At 40.2% G+C, this 14,435-nt stretch overlaps 1 protein-coding gene across 1 annotated transcript; it reads right to left on the bottom strand.

Moving 5' to 3' along the window:
- Nucleotides 1-1,971: 1,971 nt before the first annotated feature.
- Nucleotides 1,972-13,204, bottom strand: mpi (mannose phosphate isomerase). The gene is made up of 8 exons (XM_031731789.2): nucleotides 13,171-13,204; nucleotides 11,960-12,087; nucleotides 9,686-9,886; nucleotides 9,275-9,416; nucleotides 8,999-9,178; nucleotides 7,852-8,025; nucleotides 6,223-6,431; nucleotides 1,972-3,511 (listed from the first exon to the last, which is right to left on the bottom strand). The coding sequence occupies exons 1-8, from the start codon at nucleotides 13,184-13,186 to the stop codon at nucleotides 3,293-3,295; spliced, it is 1,269 nt and encodes a 422-aa protein (XP_031587649.2). The 5' UTR covers nucleotides 13,187-13,204; the 3' UTR covers nucleotides 1,972-3,292.
- Between the last annotated feature and the right edge of the window lie 1,231 nt (nucleotides 13,205-14,435).

Here is a 14,435-nt window from a genome sequence, read left to right on the forward strand (position 1 = left end):
CATTTAACTTTAAAAGGTGTTAAAAAAAAACTTTTTAAAACAGAGGAAATTACAATAAGTACCTTAAAGCAGTTTTAGTTAATTGTTAGTTGACAAACAAGATGTTTGACTCGGTATGCATTTATGATTCTCGAGGTGTAACAATTCTCCCAAACTACAAGGTTCATGCCTTGTTTTTTTTTAATATTGCGTTCACACCAAAGACAAAGTGAAGTATTGCCGTGAGATATTTGCGTGAATTCATGCACATTGGAAACTCTTGAATAAAGTATTTACAGCTGCTTTCTTTTTTTCCACAAGATGCTCCCACAGCAGATGGATCTGAGTTTTTGATTTGGCACAGTTTTTATGCCAGATACCCTTCCTAATGTAACACTTCAAGTTACTATGCTACTAACAGCTAACAGGACAATGAGGAATACAGGCAATAGCTGGAAACATGTCAGAGTGACATGATTTCAAAATTTGACCTCACCCCAAAGTGAAGTTCACCCATTCAGCTTTATATACCCTCAGACAGTCTCAATACCCGTCCTGTCCGGCAGCTTTAGCTGTTGTCCCAAACACATTTGATTTCCCAAGAAGAAAATGTCCAGTGTAAAAGTTATTTGATACATCCAGATTAGCACAACGCAAAACGTTCTTGATAATGAGGACGACAATTCTCAGTAACATCCCCTGTTAGCCAGGAGCAGACAAAAGACCCGAGACCACACAACCCAGGGACAACTGTGTGCTCAACCCTGTAGAACAGGGGTGGGCAATCTCAGTCCATGAGGGCCGGTGTCCCTGCAGGTTTTAGATCTCACCTTGGGTCAACACACCTGAATCACATGATTAGTTTGTTACCAGGCCTCTGGAGAACTTCAGGACATGTTGAGGAGCTAATTTAGCCATTTAAATCAGCTGTGTTGGTTCAAGGACACATCTAAAACCTGCAGGGACACCGGCCCTCGTGGACTGAGATTGCCCACCCCTGCTGTAGAAGGAAGAGTGAGGCCACAGATTTATCCCCCATCGCCAAAGGGACGAGAGTCAGAGGACCAGATGCAACAGGGAGCTGACCTGGCCAGATGCCAGCCATCCTAGCACAAGCTGAGGACAGGACCCCATGCCCCAAAATGACAAGAACTGCCTGAAATCAGAAAAAGAAGCAAAGAAGTGGGTAAGCAACCACAACAAATCATCGACCTGCACGCCCTGGACCATCAAGTACCCACAATCCCACTGGAGGCAGCAATGACCAGTGGGAAGTTGTAGGGAGGGGTAGCGTCCCATCCTCCATGACCATGTCCCACAGGGCCCAAGGCTCCACGAGCCCCAGGCCCAGTCTCTCTCTCACACACACACGCATGTACACACTGGCTCCCTCCAAGGTCATATGTGTACACTGACATGTTGTAAGCTGTAATGATGTCCTCCATTCTGACTGTAGTTGCATCAGGAGAGAATTGACAATGTTCCTCTGTCTCGTTAGATAGACTGCAGAGACGTACAAACACTTCACTTCATGTTTTGTGTGAAACATTAAAGGGAATGAATCATTGTCCATGCAAATACTGTTCGCACAATGCTTAACCAAAATTGTGTGTTTTTCAAAAGAATTTAGAGAGTATTATATTACAGTCATAATTATAATAATCATTGTACTTTAATTGCTGCTGAAATCTGTGCTGCCTTTTTGTGTGGCCGAGTGTGGCTAATGATAGCATAAACACCAGAAGTATTTTTTCTTTTCAGGTTAACTCCCACATGCCTGCACAGTGCTCTGGTTGTTAGTTTTGTCAGATAAGCCCACATACAAAAGTCGAACATCACGCCCTGTCAGGGAGGGGTACTCGCACCTGTTATGGGTGACTGAGCAAACTCTTCAAATCAACAGTTAACTTGCATCATGCACTAATTAAAGTCTGCACTTCTAGCACTTCTGGACTTTATGTCTAGTCGACAAATAGCAGGCGTCCCTGCTTGTTACTTGAACAATCTTTATTACATCTTTCATAAAGTTAGCATGCTTTAACTGCTCTACGTGAATCCCAGAGTACCTACCTGTACCTGACACAGCATGGTGGACGTTTGTATCATGGTTTTGGTTTTGGTCTCAGAATTGTTACACCCCTACATGGTTGCCACATCGTCATGCTTCATGGGACAGAGATGGAAATGGCTCTTCATGCCCGCTTCTTATTTATTTTTATTCATTCATTTTCAATACTCATGAGTTTTCACCACTTTGATGGGATGTTTCCAGACTGTAAAACATGCGCTGGTAACAGAAACAGTAACACTCAGCAGGCTTAGCTTCACTGTGATTGGTTTGTAGCACTGATATAGTAATCACAGAAGGTGCTCTGGAGAGTGCTACTGCTCTAAAACATGCACAGGCATCTCAGTATCACACTATGTACTTTTTACTGTTTTTCGTTTCCTTTTTTTTTGCCTAAAATTAAGTTTGAAAGGTGGATATTCTCCAGTTTGAGCTAATGTTAAAATAACAACACTGATCCTGGGGGAACGCAGCAGCTGGCATATAAAACAGATGTGCTTTGTCCTCAACAGGTTAGTTGTCTGGCTGTTCAAAGCACTGAGTGGTGGTGAAGTGTACAAGAGTAAACATCACCCCCACAATGCTCCATTGCTGTTTGGTTCATTACAGCTAGTGTGTGTCACCTTCATCATTCAGGGTATAAAATAACATGCAGGAAAAAAATTGACAAATAAACTGTACTTGATGTTTTTTTCAGTTATCACCAACATTTTTTACATTCAGCCTTCAGCTAATTGAAAACTTTTAATCATGTTGGATGTTCTTCACTTGTCCTGGGGCGGCAGATGTTCAGATTTCTATTTTTGAGCAAAATAAGGACCTTAAACACCAAAACAGCAACTAAACAGACATATTTTACTTTTTATTCTGCCCTCTATCCAGCACCTATAAAGAATTTTGGATGTGCTAATCTTTTGTGTTTTTATGAGTTGTACTTGCACACACGAAAAGGGTAAGAACCAATTAAATCCTTCAGCATTGGATTAAAACTGGAGTTTAAAGCTAGAGAAGAGTGCTGGAGGTGGCGGAGAGGGCCACATGTTACATTTTAGGGGTTAAAGGGGAGCAGCAGGTACCGATGAGCGTCAATAAACTGGGTCTAAAGGCTCCTTTAGCTTCTATACTACCTAGTAAAAAGTGCACGAGTCATCAAGCTCAGTTAAAACACAAGGACAAACCTCGACACTTCAAATCACAAATACAAACAAACGGGTAGTATGAGCTTTAACGACCACAGACCCACAACTACAGAAGGCAGCAGGCTCGAAAAAGGGTCATCCCCGACTGCGAGGTGATGTGTAGAGAGACGCTCTCGTTGGCTGAGACAAACAGGACGCTGCCCCGCGTCAGTGTGAGGTCGGAGAGAGCGGCAGGCGACGTTCCCGTGGCTTCACCTTCAATAGCCAGGAGGATGCTGGCGCTGTCGACTGGAGCAATATTGTACTGCTTCACTGAGGCTGGGATCTGCAGGATGGAAGGGTGACAATGAGTCGGTATTTAAAACAAAAATTAAAAAACTAAAGAAAACATTCTAGACTTCCTGTTCAAAGGTGGTGCTCGCAATAGTCCAATGACAGTTTGGATGTCAATCAAAGAGTGTGTCGTCAATCCTTAATCAACCAATCAGCATGCGTTTGCGTTTTTTAATTGCTTTAGCCATTACACTCAATTCATTCCTCTCACTGTGGACCCTCTCATGAGCACCACCTGCTGATTAATAAGATATAAATCCAGTTTTACCAACAACTGTGGCCTCATGTGCAGATTTCTAAATTTGATGATGTGTACTTTGTGACTTCAGACATTTGCTTCAGTTTAGGTCTAACTGTAGACATGTATTTTTAACAGTATTAAAATCACAGGTGTTGTAATAACATCAATAATGGTTTATCATTAACTAAAGCTAGGTATGAAAAACCATTTTGCTGAACTGGAATCAAATAAAATCTAGACACATGAACAAAGTAAAATGACACTGTACACAATATATACACTCTCCGGACAGTTAACTACACGTGTTAAACTGCTTCTTATCTAATCAGTCACATGTCGGCACCTCAGTGTATTTAGGCATGTAGATATGGTTAAGAAGACTGATCATCAACAGGGGGAAGAAAGGTGATTTAAGCGACTTCTCTATTTTTGCTTTACTGTCTGTAATTGAGACCTAACTTCCTGAAATCAGTTAAGTTTAGCATGAGTCTTCATTGGTCTTTGTTAACCCTGTCATGCATGAATTATGACAACCTCAATCAGGATTTTTTTCTTAAGTATTTTTATTCATCTTTAGGCATGAAAAGATGAATAAAAATACTTAAGAAAAAATCCTGATTGAGGTTGTCATAATTCATTCATGACAGAGTTAAATAACAATAATTACAATGAAACACGTCATACACCTATAGTAACATTAAACGACCGGCAGGGTATGGAGTGACACATCAGTGTCCAATGTATTGGTTTATGTGCAAGTATACCATCAACACTGACACAAATACAAGAAAACAGCCTTTGCATAGCTGTCCACTGTAGTGACCTCGATGTGTGAAAGGGTTAATTTGGTCAGACTGTTAGAGTCACATAACTGAATCAGCTGCTTTCAAAAAGTGTTGTGTTTGTATTGCACGATCAATTTGTAACTCCTTAAATCAAACCCCTAAAACTAATACTGAAACTAGTAAAAACTAAAGTGAAACTAAGCAGTTTTACAAAAACTAAACTCAAATAATCAAAGCCACTTTGGAAAATACATGAAAATACATGAAACTCACGTTTCTTTCGAATTTGTTTTTGCACTCTATCAGTTCAACAAACTATGTGTCAAAGCGTCACAAAGGCAGACTGATGGAAGGAAGTTTTCTATAATATGAACTCCGAGTAAACATGGATTGAGAGTAAAAGTTTAACTTTTTAAAAAACAAAACACAATATGCCAAATATTACATTTTAAGCTAAACTGGTTATTATATACACTGATCAGATATAACATTATGACCACCTGCCTAATTTCTGTGTTGGTCCCTGTATCAGCCCGGACCCATCGAGGCATGAACTCCACTAGACCTCTGAAAATGTGCTGCTGTATCTGTACCAAGATGTTAGCAATATATCCTTTAAGTCCTGTAAGTTGCAAAGGGGGCCTCCATTGATTTGTTTGTTAAGCACATCCCACAGAATGACTGGATTTAGATCTGGGGAATTTGGAGAAGTCAACACCTCAAACTCATTGCTGTGGTCCTCAAACTATTCCTGAACCATTTTTGCTTTGTGGCAGGGAGCATCATGCTGCTGAAAGAGGCCACAGCCAGCAGAGAATGCTGTTTCTATCAAAGGGTGTGCACATCAAAGTAACATCCACATGGATGGCAGGACCCAAGGTTTCCCAGCAAAACATTCCCCAAAGCGTCACACTCCACCAGCTTGCCTTCTTCCCATAATGCATCCTGGTGCCAGGTGTTCCGCAGGTAAGCAACTCACACACACCTGACCATCCACGTGATGTAAAAGAAAATAAAACATGATTCATCAGACCAGACCACTGCTTCCATTGCGCCTTGGTCCACTTCTGATGCGGATCAGCATGGACACCCTGACTGGTCTGCTGTTATGCAGCCACATACACAACAAACTGTGATGCTCTGTGTATTCTGATGTCTTTCTATGAGAACCAGCATCAACTTTTTCAGCAGTTTGAGCTGCAGTTACTCGTCTGTTGGATCAGACCACACGGGCCAGCCTTCACTCCTCACATGCATCAATGAGCCTTAGTTGTCCATGACCCTGTCGCTTATTCAGCAGTGTTCCTTCTTTGGGCCAAAAGCCTTCTTTTGATAGAGATACTGACCAATGCAGATGGGGAACAACCAACAGGAGCTACAGAGATGCTCTGACCCAGTCATCTAGCCATCAGTCCTTGTCAAACTCACTCACATCGTTACATTTGCTCATTTTTCCTACTTGAAACACATAAACGTTGAGGACAAAATGTTCACTATCTCCTCACTAACAGATGCCATGATAAAGAGACAATCAGCGTTATTCACTTTAACTAGCAGCAGTCACAGTGTTATGTCTAATTTGTATATAATGTCAATATATCACGTAAAGTTAGTTGTTTTTTTCTCAAATGACAAGGTTTTATTTTAAAGATGAGATCAACTATACAATTTTCTAACCTGTATCCTCATGACAGTGAAGTCTGGCACGGGCGGGTTGTATATGGACACACAGGGGTCAGAGGGGTCCTGAAGACACGGGAAGATTTTCGAGGAGGCAGGGGCGGGGCTGTAGTTCAGCATCTCACAGAGCGTGTTAACATCGATGTATTTGGGTGTCAGTCCGGCCCTCACAGTGTTGTCTGAGCAGGCCATGCACTCAATACAGTCTAAATGGGTGGATAAATAGAAAATCAAATATTAAAATCAATTCCCAGACAATCCTGCAATGTTAAACAGATTCAGATGCTTTCATGTGGGTGAACAGCAGGACAGGGCAATTTTCTAGAGATAAAGATGAGCTGAACACATCATCAACGCATCTCATAGCCGGATTGCATTTTATTCTGCTGAGACAGCTGCTAACAAAGACACTGCAGTAAATCAGTGCTTCACAGACTGCTGAGTTCACAGAGAAGCTCTTGAGTATGCTTCATGTTTCAAAGAAGATGACACCAAAGCTCGACATTTCTGGTAAAAAAAAAAAAAGAAAAGAAAAGAAAAGGCTGGCTCTCAGCATTTTGCGGTTTGCTCCCAGTGGATGAGGCAGTTTTACTAGCTTCCACGTCATTTGCTGAAAATAACTAAATCGATGTATTTAACATCAACTCATCTAAGGAATCAAATAACACACACAGAATTTACTGGAGTTGGCCACTTGGTTATGTTAGTGACACCCAAAACATTATTTATTCTGCCTATTACACCTACAGACACCATTTACTGTTTACTGTCAGACAAACCCCACTTTTTGTGAGAGTTCATTAGCTGCTAGCAGGCCACGTCCTGTCTTGTGTTTCCCTACCTGCAGACTGATTAGTTCACTCCTGTGAAAGTCTTTGACATAATTTAGCTTCCTCTCCAGAGTCTCTCATCCAGCAGTTGGACAGATTCCAGTTTAAACATCTCTGACTGTACAACAATACGTATTCTGCTCTGTCACAAGCTTTTTAGTATACTTCAAGGTTCTTCAGTGTAAAATAATAAAAATGCATAATCCTCCTTTAAAAACTCCCTGTGCATTAATCTGCAGCTGAACGTAGTTCAATATTTGAGTAGCATTTTCTCAAAACTACAGAGGCCTGCAGTTCTGAGACTTTATGATCTATACTTTAAGATTTGTGGTAGAGATGCAGTGGACGTGACGTTGAGAGTAACAGAAGATGGATAAAAACATTGTTTATTTTTATGATTGGGATTAAAGACCCAGCACTTCTATGACATAATATCTCATCCAGCTTATGCACCTTCCCAATTTACAGGTTATTTACTGTAAAATGACAAATGTGACCCATTAGGTAATGAGTGTGTTGTAAGCTTGACTAAAATTCTGACCAATACTGTAGAAAGAGAAGTGAGTCTTGTGGACAGACAGAAGCCAGTCTTGGCATAATCAAACTGGTCATCCAGACAGAAAAGCCGAAGCTGCTAAATAATCCCATACTAGCTCTTAAAAGCTGTATCTGCTGCTCTGTTATACAGAAGAACTGCAGCGACGCTGGAGAGTCAACAGTTTCACTCACGCTCACTCAACTGAATCTGGAGCTCTATTGTGCCAGAATCTTATAAATGTAAATGCTATCTACTGACCTCCATAAAGGTAAGCGTGAGGCTCATTGGCTCCCAGGAACATGGCCTGGCCTGGATTCAGGACCACATGATTGAGGAAGTAGATTGAGAAGCAGCCAATGTCTCCAGGGTACTGAGAGTGGAGACGGAGTAACAGGTCACCATTGATGCCTGACGTGTCCTTTCCAGCTGCAGCTGCAAGGATCACAAACATCCCAAGGCAGGACTGTGTTAGCAAAACATAAGATCAGACTGAGCTCTTATTTTTCTCCGTGTGTTTTAAAGTTATTTTTGTATAATTGCAACACAATCACAACTGGATCCTACCCTTTCACTGTAGCTATTTGTTCTAACACAAATACCCTCAAATTATTATTTATTCTTCAGCAATTGTTTTAGTAAACGCTTCAAGTTAGCGGATATCACAATTTTTCAGCTGTTACATACTTTTTCAATTCAATTCAGTTTATGTAGTGCTAAATCAAACGCCTCAAGTCAAATGCTTGCTCATAGGAGCAAGCACTTGGCAACAGTGGGAAAGAAAAACTCCCCTTTAACAGGAAGAAACCTCCAGCAGAATCAGGCTCAGGGAGGGGCAGCCATCTGCCCTGACTGCCCGAGGGTGTCAAGATTAAAAATATCATCACTAGCTAATGAGAAACCTTCCTATCCAATGCCAGTATACAACAGAATCACACAAAGGTTTCTTAGCCTTTATATTTTAGTAATTACTCCAATCTGACACACAGATTCGATCTTCAACATGTAGGTCCTGGTTAAAATGTGGCCAGAACTACAAACATAACAGTAGATAGCTGTAAGCTGTGTATACAAGAACATACATTTAAAATTGCACATTAAGAGATTAGTTTTAAAAATTATCCTTGGCTATAAAAACAAATACTGCAAATCAGACTTTGACTCTGCAATTGTCAGTGTTTTCTCTTCATTTAATATAGTATAGATCTTTTAAAGAATCTATTATTGTAAATTAAACTCTTTTTAATAAAACATTTTCAAAATAATTTTTTTGCCTTCAGTGGCCTTCATTCAATTTTTGTGTAATTTACAATAAAACTGCCTCAGAAATGTGTAATAGTTAAACGACACATATCTACACACACATCGTGCAACCTGTCGACAATCATTTAAACGAATTAATTCTCACCGTCTTCCGTGACCCTTTTCACCAGTTCGTTGAGGTTCTCTACCACCACCTTCTTCTCCCAGTCCATCATCCTGGTGAAGCACCTCTTCAGCGCCTGGCTCGTACGGTCTGCATCTCCCACGCTAGCCCGCAGCTCCTGTGCTGCCCCGTGACCCACCAGAGTGTGGAACTCTGGGACCTCTGACAAATAAACACACACAGATTAATTTTGTTTTATGACCATTTGAAGCAGAGAATATGTTTTTTTTGGTTTGACACAAAAAATCCAAAACTCACTTTCAAGAAATTCCAGGATCTCTTCCACTGGTCTGAAACCACAGAGGCCTTCGAAGCGGGTGAGAGCAATGGCCATCTCAGGCTTGTGGTTGGTGTCTGGGTAGTGCTCCGGAAACTGAGTGTGTAGTCGAGTGGCTAATTCCTGACCAAAACATTATAGAAAAAAACATGCGTTTTCATACACATACAAAGGAAAAAAGTATGTCCTTGGTCCTAAAAAGCTTGAAATTATAATGAGTTTAGTATCACTACATGCTATACAAGTAGATTTGAGTAATGTCTTCTCCTGATAAATCATTTGATAAAGCAGCTGACATTTGCCTCCACCCATAAACTTCAGCCAGTTCACAATGATGAGCCAGCTTCAGCAGAACTTGAACTCTGAGTAGGTGTGGGAGTCTGTGTACTCACCTTGTTGGGGTGGGCCTGTATTGACAGAGCCGTGTTGACCGAGAGAACTTTGAAGAGGAAAGGCAGCTGACCCTGGAAGGTGTCTTTCACCTTTGAGCCCAGGCAGGCAGGGAAGTGGGCGATCCACTGGCCCAGGGTGGTCTGTGCGATCCTGTTGTCCTTAATCTGGGCGTCACCTTTTGGGTGAGCGCCCATCCACAGCTGGAGAAAACAGCATAGCTTTCAGCTGAATAACAGCTCATACTTTATTTACTTTATTTAGAAATATTCCAGTTGGTGTTGCAGCAAGAGGTTCCAAAAGTGGGCACACTTTACATTTCCTAAGTACTAAATCTTAAGTAAATATAATTGAATAAATAATAAAAAACACAGTTTTGTAGCTCGCCTTATTTTCTTTTTATCTGCCTTGAAACTTTCTAAAACTCCTATGAGAGGCCCCAGATGTCTTGCTGACTGAGAGAAAAGCCTGCGATTATACATGGACCCAATTAATCCAATACTCCAAACCATGGTCATTTATAGTCAGTGAAAAGGAAGGAATCCAAACTATGAGAGTGTAATCTACGGGATCAGAGCACTATTCCAGTTTGTAAATAAAGAACAAGCTCTGTCAAAGTCATGTGTCAGAGAGCAAACAGATGATCCAAAAACTAGACACCTACACTGTACTTCCTGACTTCATATCAAATTTGACAGCACACTAAGGTTGAATAGTGTTTTTATATTTAACCAAACTACTTCCAGAGTTTCCATTTAGAATCAATGACGTTTGTATGGAGTCTTTTATTCACAGCATGGTTGTTTAATAGATTGTCTGCTGGGGGAATTTGTTTTCTATTGCTTGTTAAGCCGTGCCTAAAACCACTGAATGAAGCACAAACTGTGTGCTATACGCAATATATCACAGAATGAGTGTGTAATGATTCAGAGATTTAGAAAATCAAATACAGTTGTATTTAATTATAATTTGATGCTAAATCTTTTTTTACACTGCTTCTAGAACACAAAACACACAGAAAATACCTGTTCAATCAGTACAATTAATTTCACTTTGATCCGTGACTAACTGAATTGGTTTCCACATCTTGTTTATCAAGCTGTGTAGCTTTAAAGTTTAAATGGACTCTAATGTGTAAATATCTGGAATTAAAATGATTACTTTTACCGCTAAATAACCAGATTAATAACTTTCTACAGCATATCTTGCAGTCTTGCATACTCATATAGTATATTTTATATGTTCTCAATGAGAACCATTTGATAACATCTCTGCAGTAGGTGGCTCAGATAGGGACCATTTTCTGTGAAAAAAAAAGAAGTCATACCACCCGTGAAATGCCCCCTTTAGATTGGTCAGGTGATGCCAAGACCACCCCTTTTATGTGAACGGGAAGGGGAAGCCCTGGGATAATTTAGCCAGTTAACTAGTTTTGTGTGAATGTTTATTCATATTAGAGGCCCAGGTCTGAAACGTAACGCCTTAGGTACCTTAAATCTGCGTTGTTTTTACTAGCCACCAGGGGGCAATGACTGTGACTATAAAGGGAAGTCTGTGGGAAAAAAAGCACCAGCTGTGGGAAGAGTTCGATAATATGGTGACAGACTGGGACAAGTCACTTAAAAAGAACAAAACAAAATAAAACGCCAAAAGTCAGTTAAACAAAAAGACATGTCACATAATGTGTTGATCAGTGCCATCCTTCTGAAAATGTGAACAACCACGTGATGTGGTCCGCAGTATGTGAAAATATCAGCACTATCGTAACCTGAACTAATGACCTTTATGACAAACACTGCAAAGCTGTTGTGGCTAAATAAAAACAGACTTATTAAAGGCATGCACAGCACTGAGCCAGTGCCAAGACAGCCTAGGACACGACTGCATTTAAAACCAAAATGATTACCTTATTTTTGCTTGGCTGATGAGTTGTTTATCATTAACGGTAACATAAGACTACAGAGCTAAATTCAAATGTTAAAGATCCCTCAGTGCTGACAGTAAGTGTAAACAAGCTCAAGCGACTCAAACATAGCTATCTCAAGAAATGGTAGTCCTACAATTTTATTCAAATCTATTCCAGAAAACCAGAGTGAAAACAAAGTTTCCAGCTCTGTTCCAGCATAGTGGTCTCAAGATATCACAAAACCTGAAAACATTATGTTTCCTTAACTTTAAAGAATGAATCACATGCATGCTTGCACATTTTCAATACTGAGTGTTAAATGTTCACCACCCTCCCTCCAACAGGTACCCCAAATATCTCTGGGCCTTACCTCTGCATAAGGTTTATCAGCCTCTACAACAGCAAGTGCATCTCCGCCAATCACCAGCTTGGCCACCTCGCTGTCCAGTCCAACCTTGCCCCATGCATAATTTTGCACAGCACAGGTCAGGGGAAACACTGAGGAGGAAACATTTAATGTGCAATAAGTATATAAATATTACAAAAAACAAAACAAAAAAACAAAAACATACAGTGAGTTACAAAACTCCAGTATGAGCCTCTTTAATGTTCTAATGACAGGTGCATATGCACACAGCAGCCAGTTTATCAGCAGCAGAACTGAGACAGTAACACATCAGGTTTCCATCTTCACACACAGTGAGACCCATGTTGAGCTTTTAATGGTGATAGCTGTACTGCTCTAAGATCATTCAAATAACAAGCCATCTTTAAATATCATCAGACGCTCATGGTAATAATTGTTTTTTGTGACCTTGATCCAGTAATCCTTTATAATGCAATACCAATCATCAGAAAAAACCTGAGTTAAACTCATCTATAAAAATATTAAAATGCATTAGATTTATGTAGGTACAGGAAAATCGTCTCTACCTTACACCTCATAGTTTTATTTATTAAGATCGTTATTGTGTTATATTCGGCTTTTTACATGATGTTAATTTATTTAATAACACTTTTTATTGAGTTGATTGATTTAAAAAAATATATCTTTACCTCATTAATCTCTTTCTGTCTTATCACAGTTTGAATAATAATAATAATAATAAACAAGCTTCACTGGATTTCTAATAACTACCTGCTTCGCTAAACCAGTAAGACAAGCGGAACGGATTGCTGGGGGTACATTTTTAATCAGAACACCAGGCAGCTGACGGTGCAGCCTTCACAGGACAGAAACACACAGTAAGCAGCTTTACGTTTGGCAGGCTCTGTTTGCCGGTTTCAGACAAATGTAGCTGAAAGTAGAGGTTTTATATGCGGTGGGGAAAAAATATCAAACTCCATCTTTGTGGCTGAGGTGCTAACAGCACAGTGAAAAGGTCAGTGAGCCACACGTAAAGCAATCAAAACACCGGCTGAAACAATGAGGTGGTTTTTCGGATAACGCCGAGCCTCCCGTCACATTACCGAGCAGCACCGGACATCACGCAGCGTAAACGAACATCTGCTGTTAGCTAGCTGAGTATGTATCTGTGAAAGAGGTCATTTCAGGCAGTTTAAAAGGAGTAAATCTCTCACCTCTCACTTCCTCCATGTCTGCGACGTCGACTGACGGCTGCTGGTGACGTCACGACGAACGTGGCATTTTTTTATTTTTTTTTATTTTTTTTTTAGTTGAATAATTCAACTGAATTATTTCAGCTTTTTGCCCACAGAGATAATTGCTTGGAAAAGAATAAAGCAAAAAATAAAAACTAAACGCTACAGAATGTTAGTTTGTTTTGGTTTTTTTTTTAATATTTATTCGACCATAACTGGCCACAGGGCATTCTGGACATGTCCTACGAGGACAACCGACAGGACCAACCCAAGATGGAAAGAAAATGAAACAACAAGAAGTTTATATATATAATCATATATAAGTATATGTATATAGATAGATAGATGTGTTTGTGTGTGAGTGTGTGTGTGGGTGTGTTCTTTTTATAACAAGTAAATTAAAGTTGAACTAAAAGAGTATGGAGTTTTTTATGCATTAAAACTCTTCATACATATGACATTTTTACACAAATCTTCTGTTATATATATTTTTCTATAACTACATTACACATTTTTCAGAAAATTTAATGAGCCAGCTATGAAACGAACAACGAGTGGAAATGTGGTTGGTCCAAATGACATACCTGTGGAGGTATGGAGATGTTGTCTTATTGACCAGATTGGTTAACACAATCTTGGAGAATGAGAGGATGCCTGAAGAAAGGAGGTCAAGTGCACTGATATGAATTTTCAAGAACAAGGGTGATGTGCAAACTGTAACTACAGAGGGATAAATTTGATTAGCCATATATGAAGTTATGGGAAAAATTCGTTGAAGCTATGCTAACAAGGGAGGTGACAATCAGCGAGCAGAAATATGCTGAGAAAGAGCACCACAGACTCACTTTAAGAGTGTTGATAGAGAAGTAAAGAGAAGGTCAGAAGGAGCTGCACTGTGTCTTTTTTTGCATCTAGAGAAAGCAGATGATAGGGTCCCAAGAGAGGAACTGTGGGACTACATGGGGAAGTTGTTAAAGGTACAGGGTGGTGTAGGACATGAGGACGGTGACACAGTGGTCAGGGATTTGCACTGGAGAGAAGAGGAATATCTGTGCACTGTTCATGCACAGCTGACAGTGCACAAAAGAGGTGAAAAAGAGAGTGGAGATAGGACATAGTGGGTGGACATGTGCAGAGGAAGGATAGTGGATATATTGGATAAGGGATGCAGAATATGGAGATGCCAGGCAGGAGAAAAAGAGGAAGACCTCGGAGAAGATTCACAGATTTAGCAAAGGAAGAAA

The sequence above is a fragment of the Oreochromis aureus genome, linkage group 7, assembly GCF_013358895.1.
Source record: "Oreochromis aureus strain Israel breed Guangdong linkage group 7, ZZ_aureus, whole genome shotgun sequence".
Taxonomy (NCBI): Eukaryota; Metazoa; Chordata; class Actinopteri; order Cichliformes; family Cichlidae; genus Oreochromis; species Oreochromis aureus.

Coding starts and splice junctions, on each gene's coding strand:
- mpi (XM_031731789.2), bottom strand. Junction 8,026..8,998: donor GAAAAGGGTCACGGAAGACG/GTGAGAATTAAT, acceptor TGATCCTTGCAG/CTGCAGCTGGAAAGGACACG. Junction 3,512..6,222: donor TCACTGTCATGAGGATACAG/GTTAGAAAATTG, acceptor TCCATCCTGCAG/ATCCCAGCCTCAGTGAAGCA.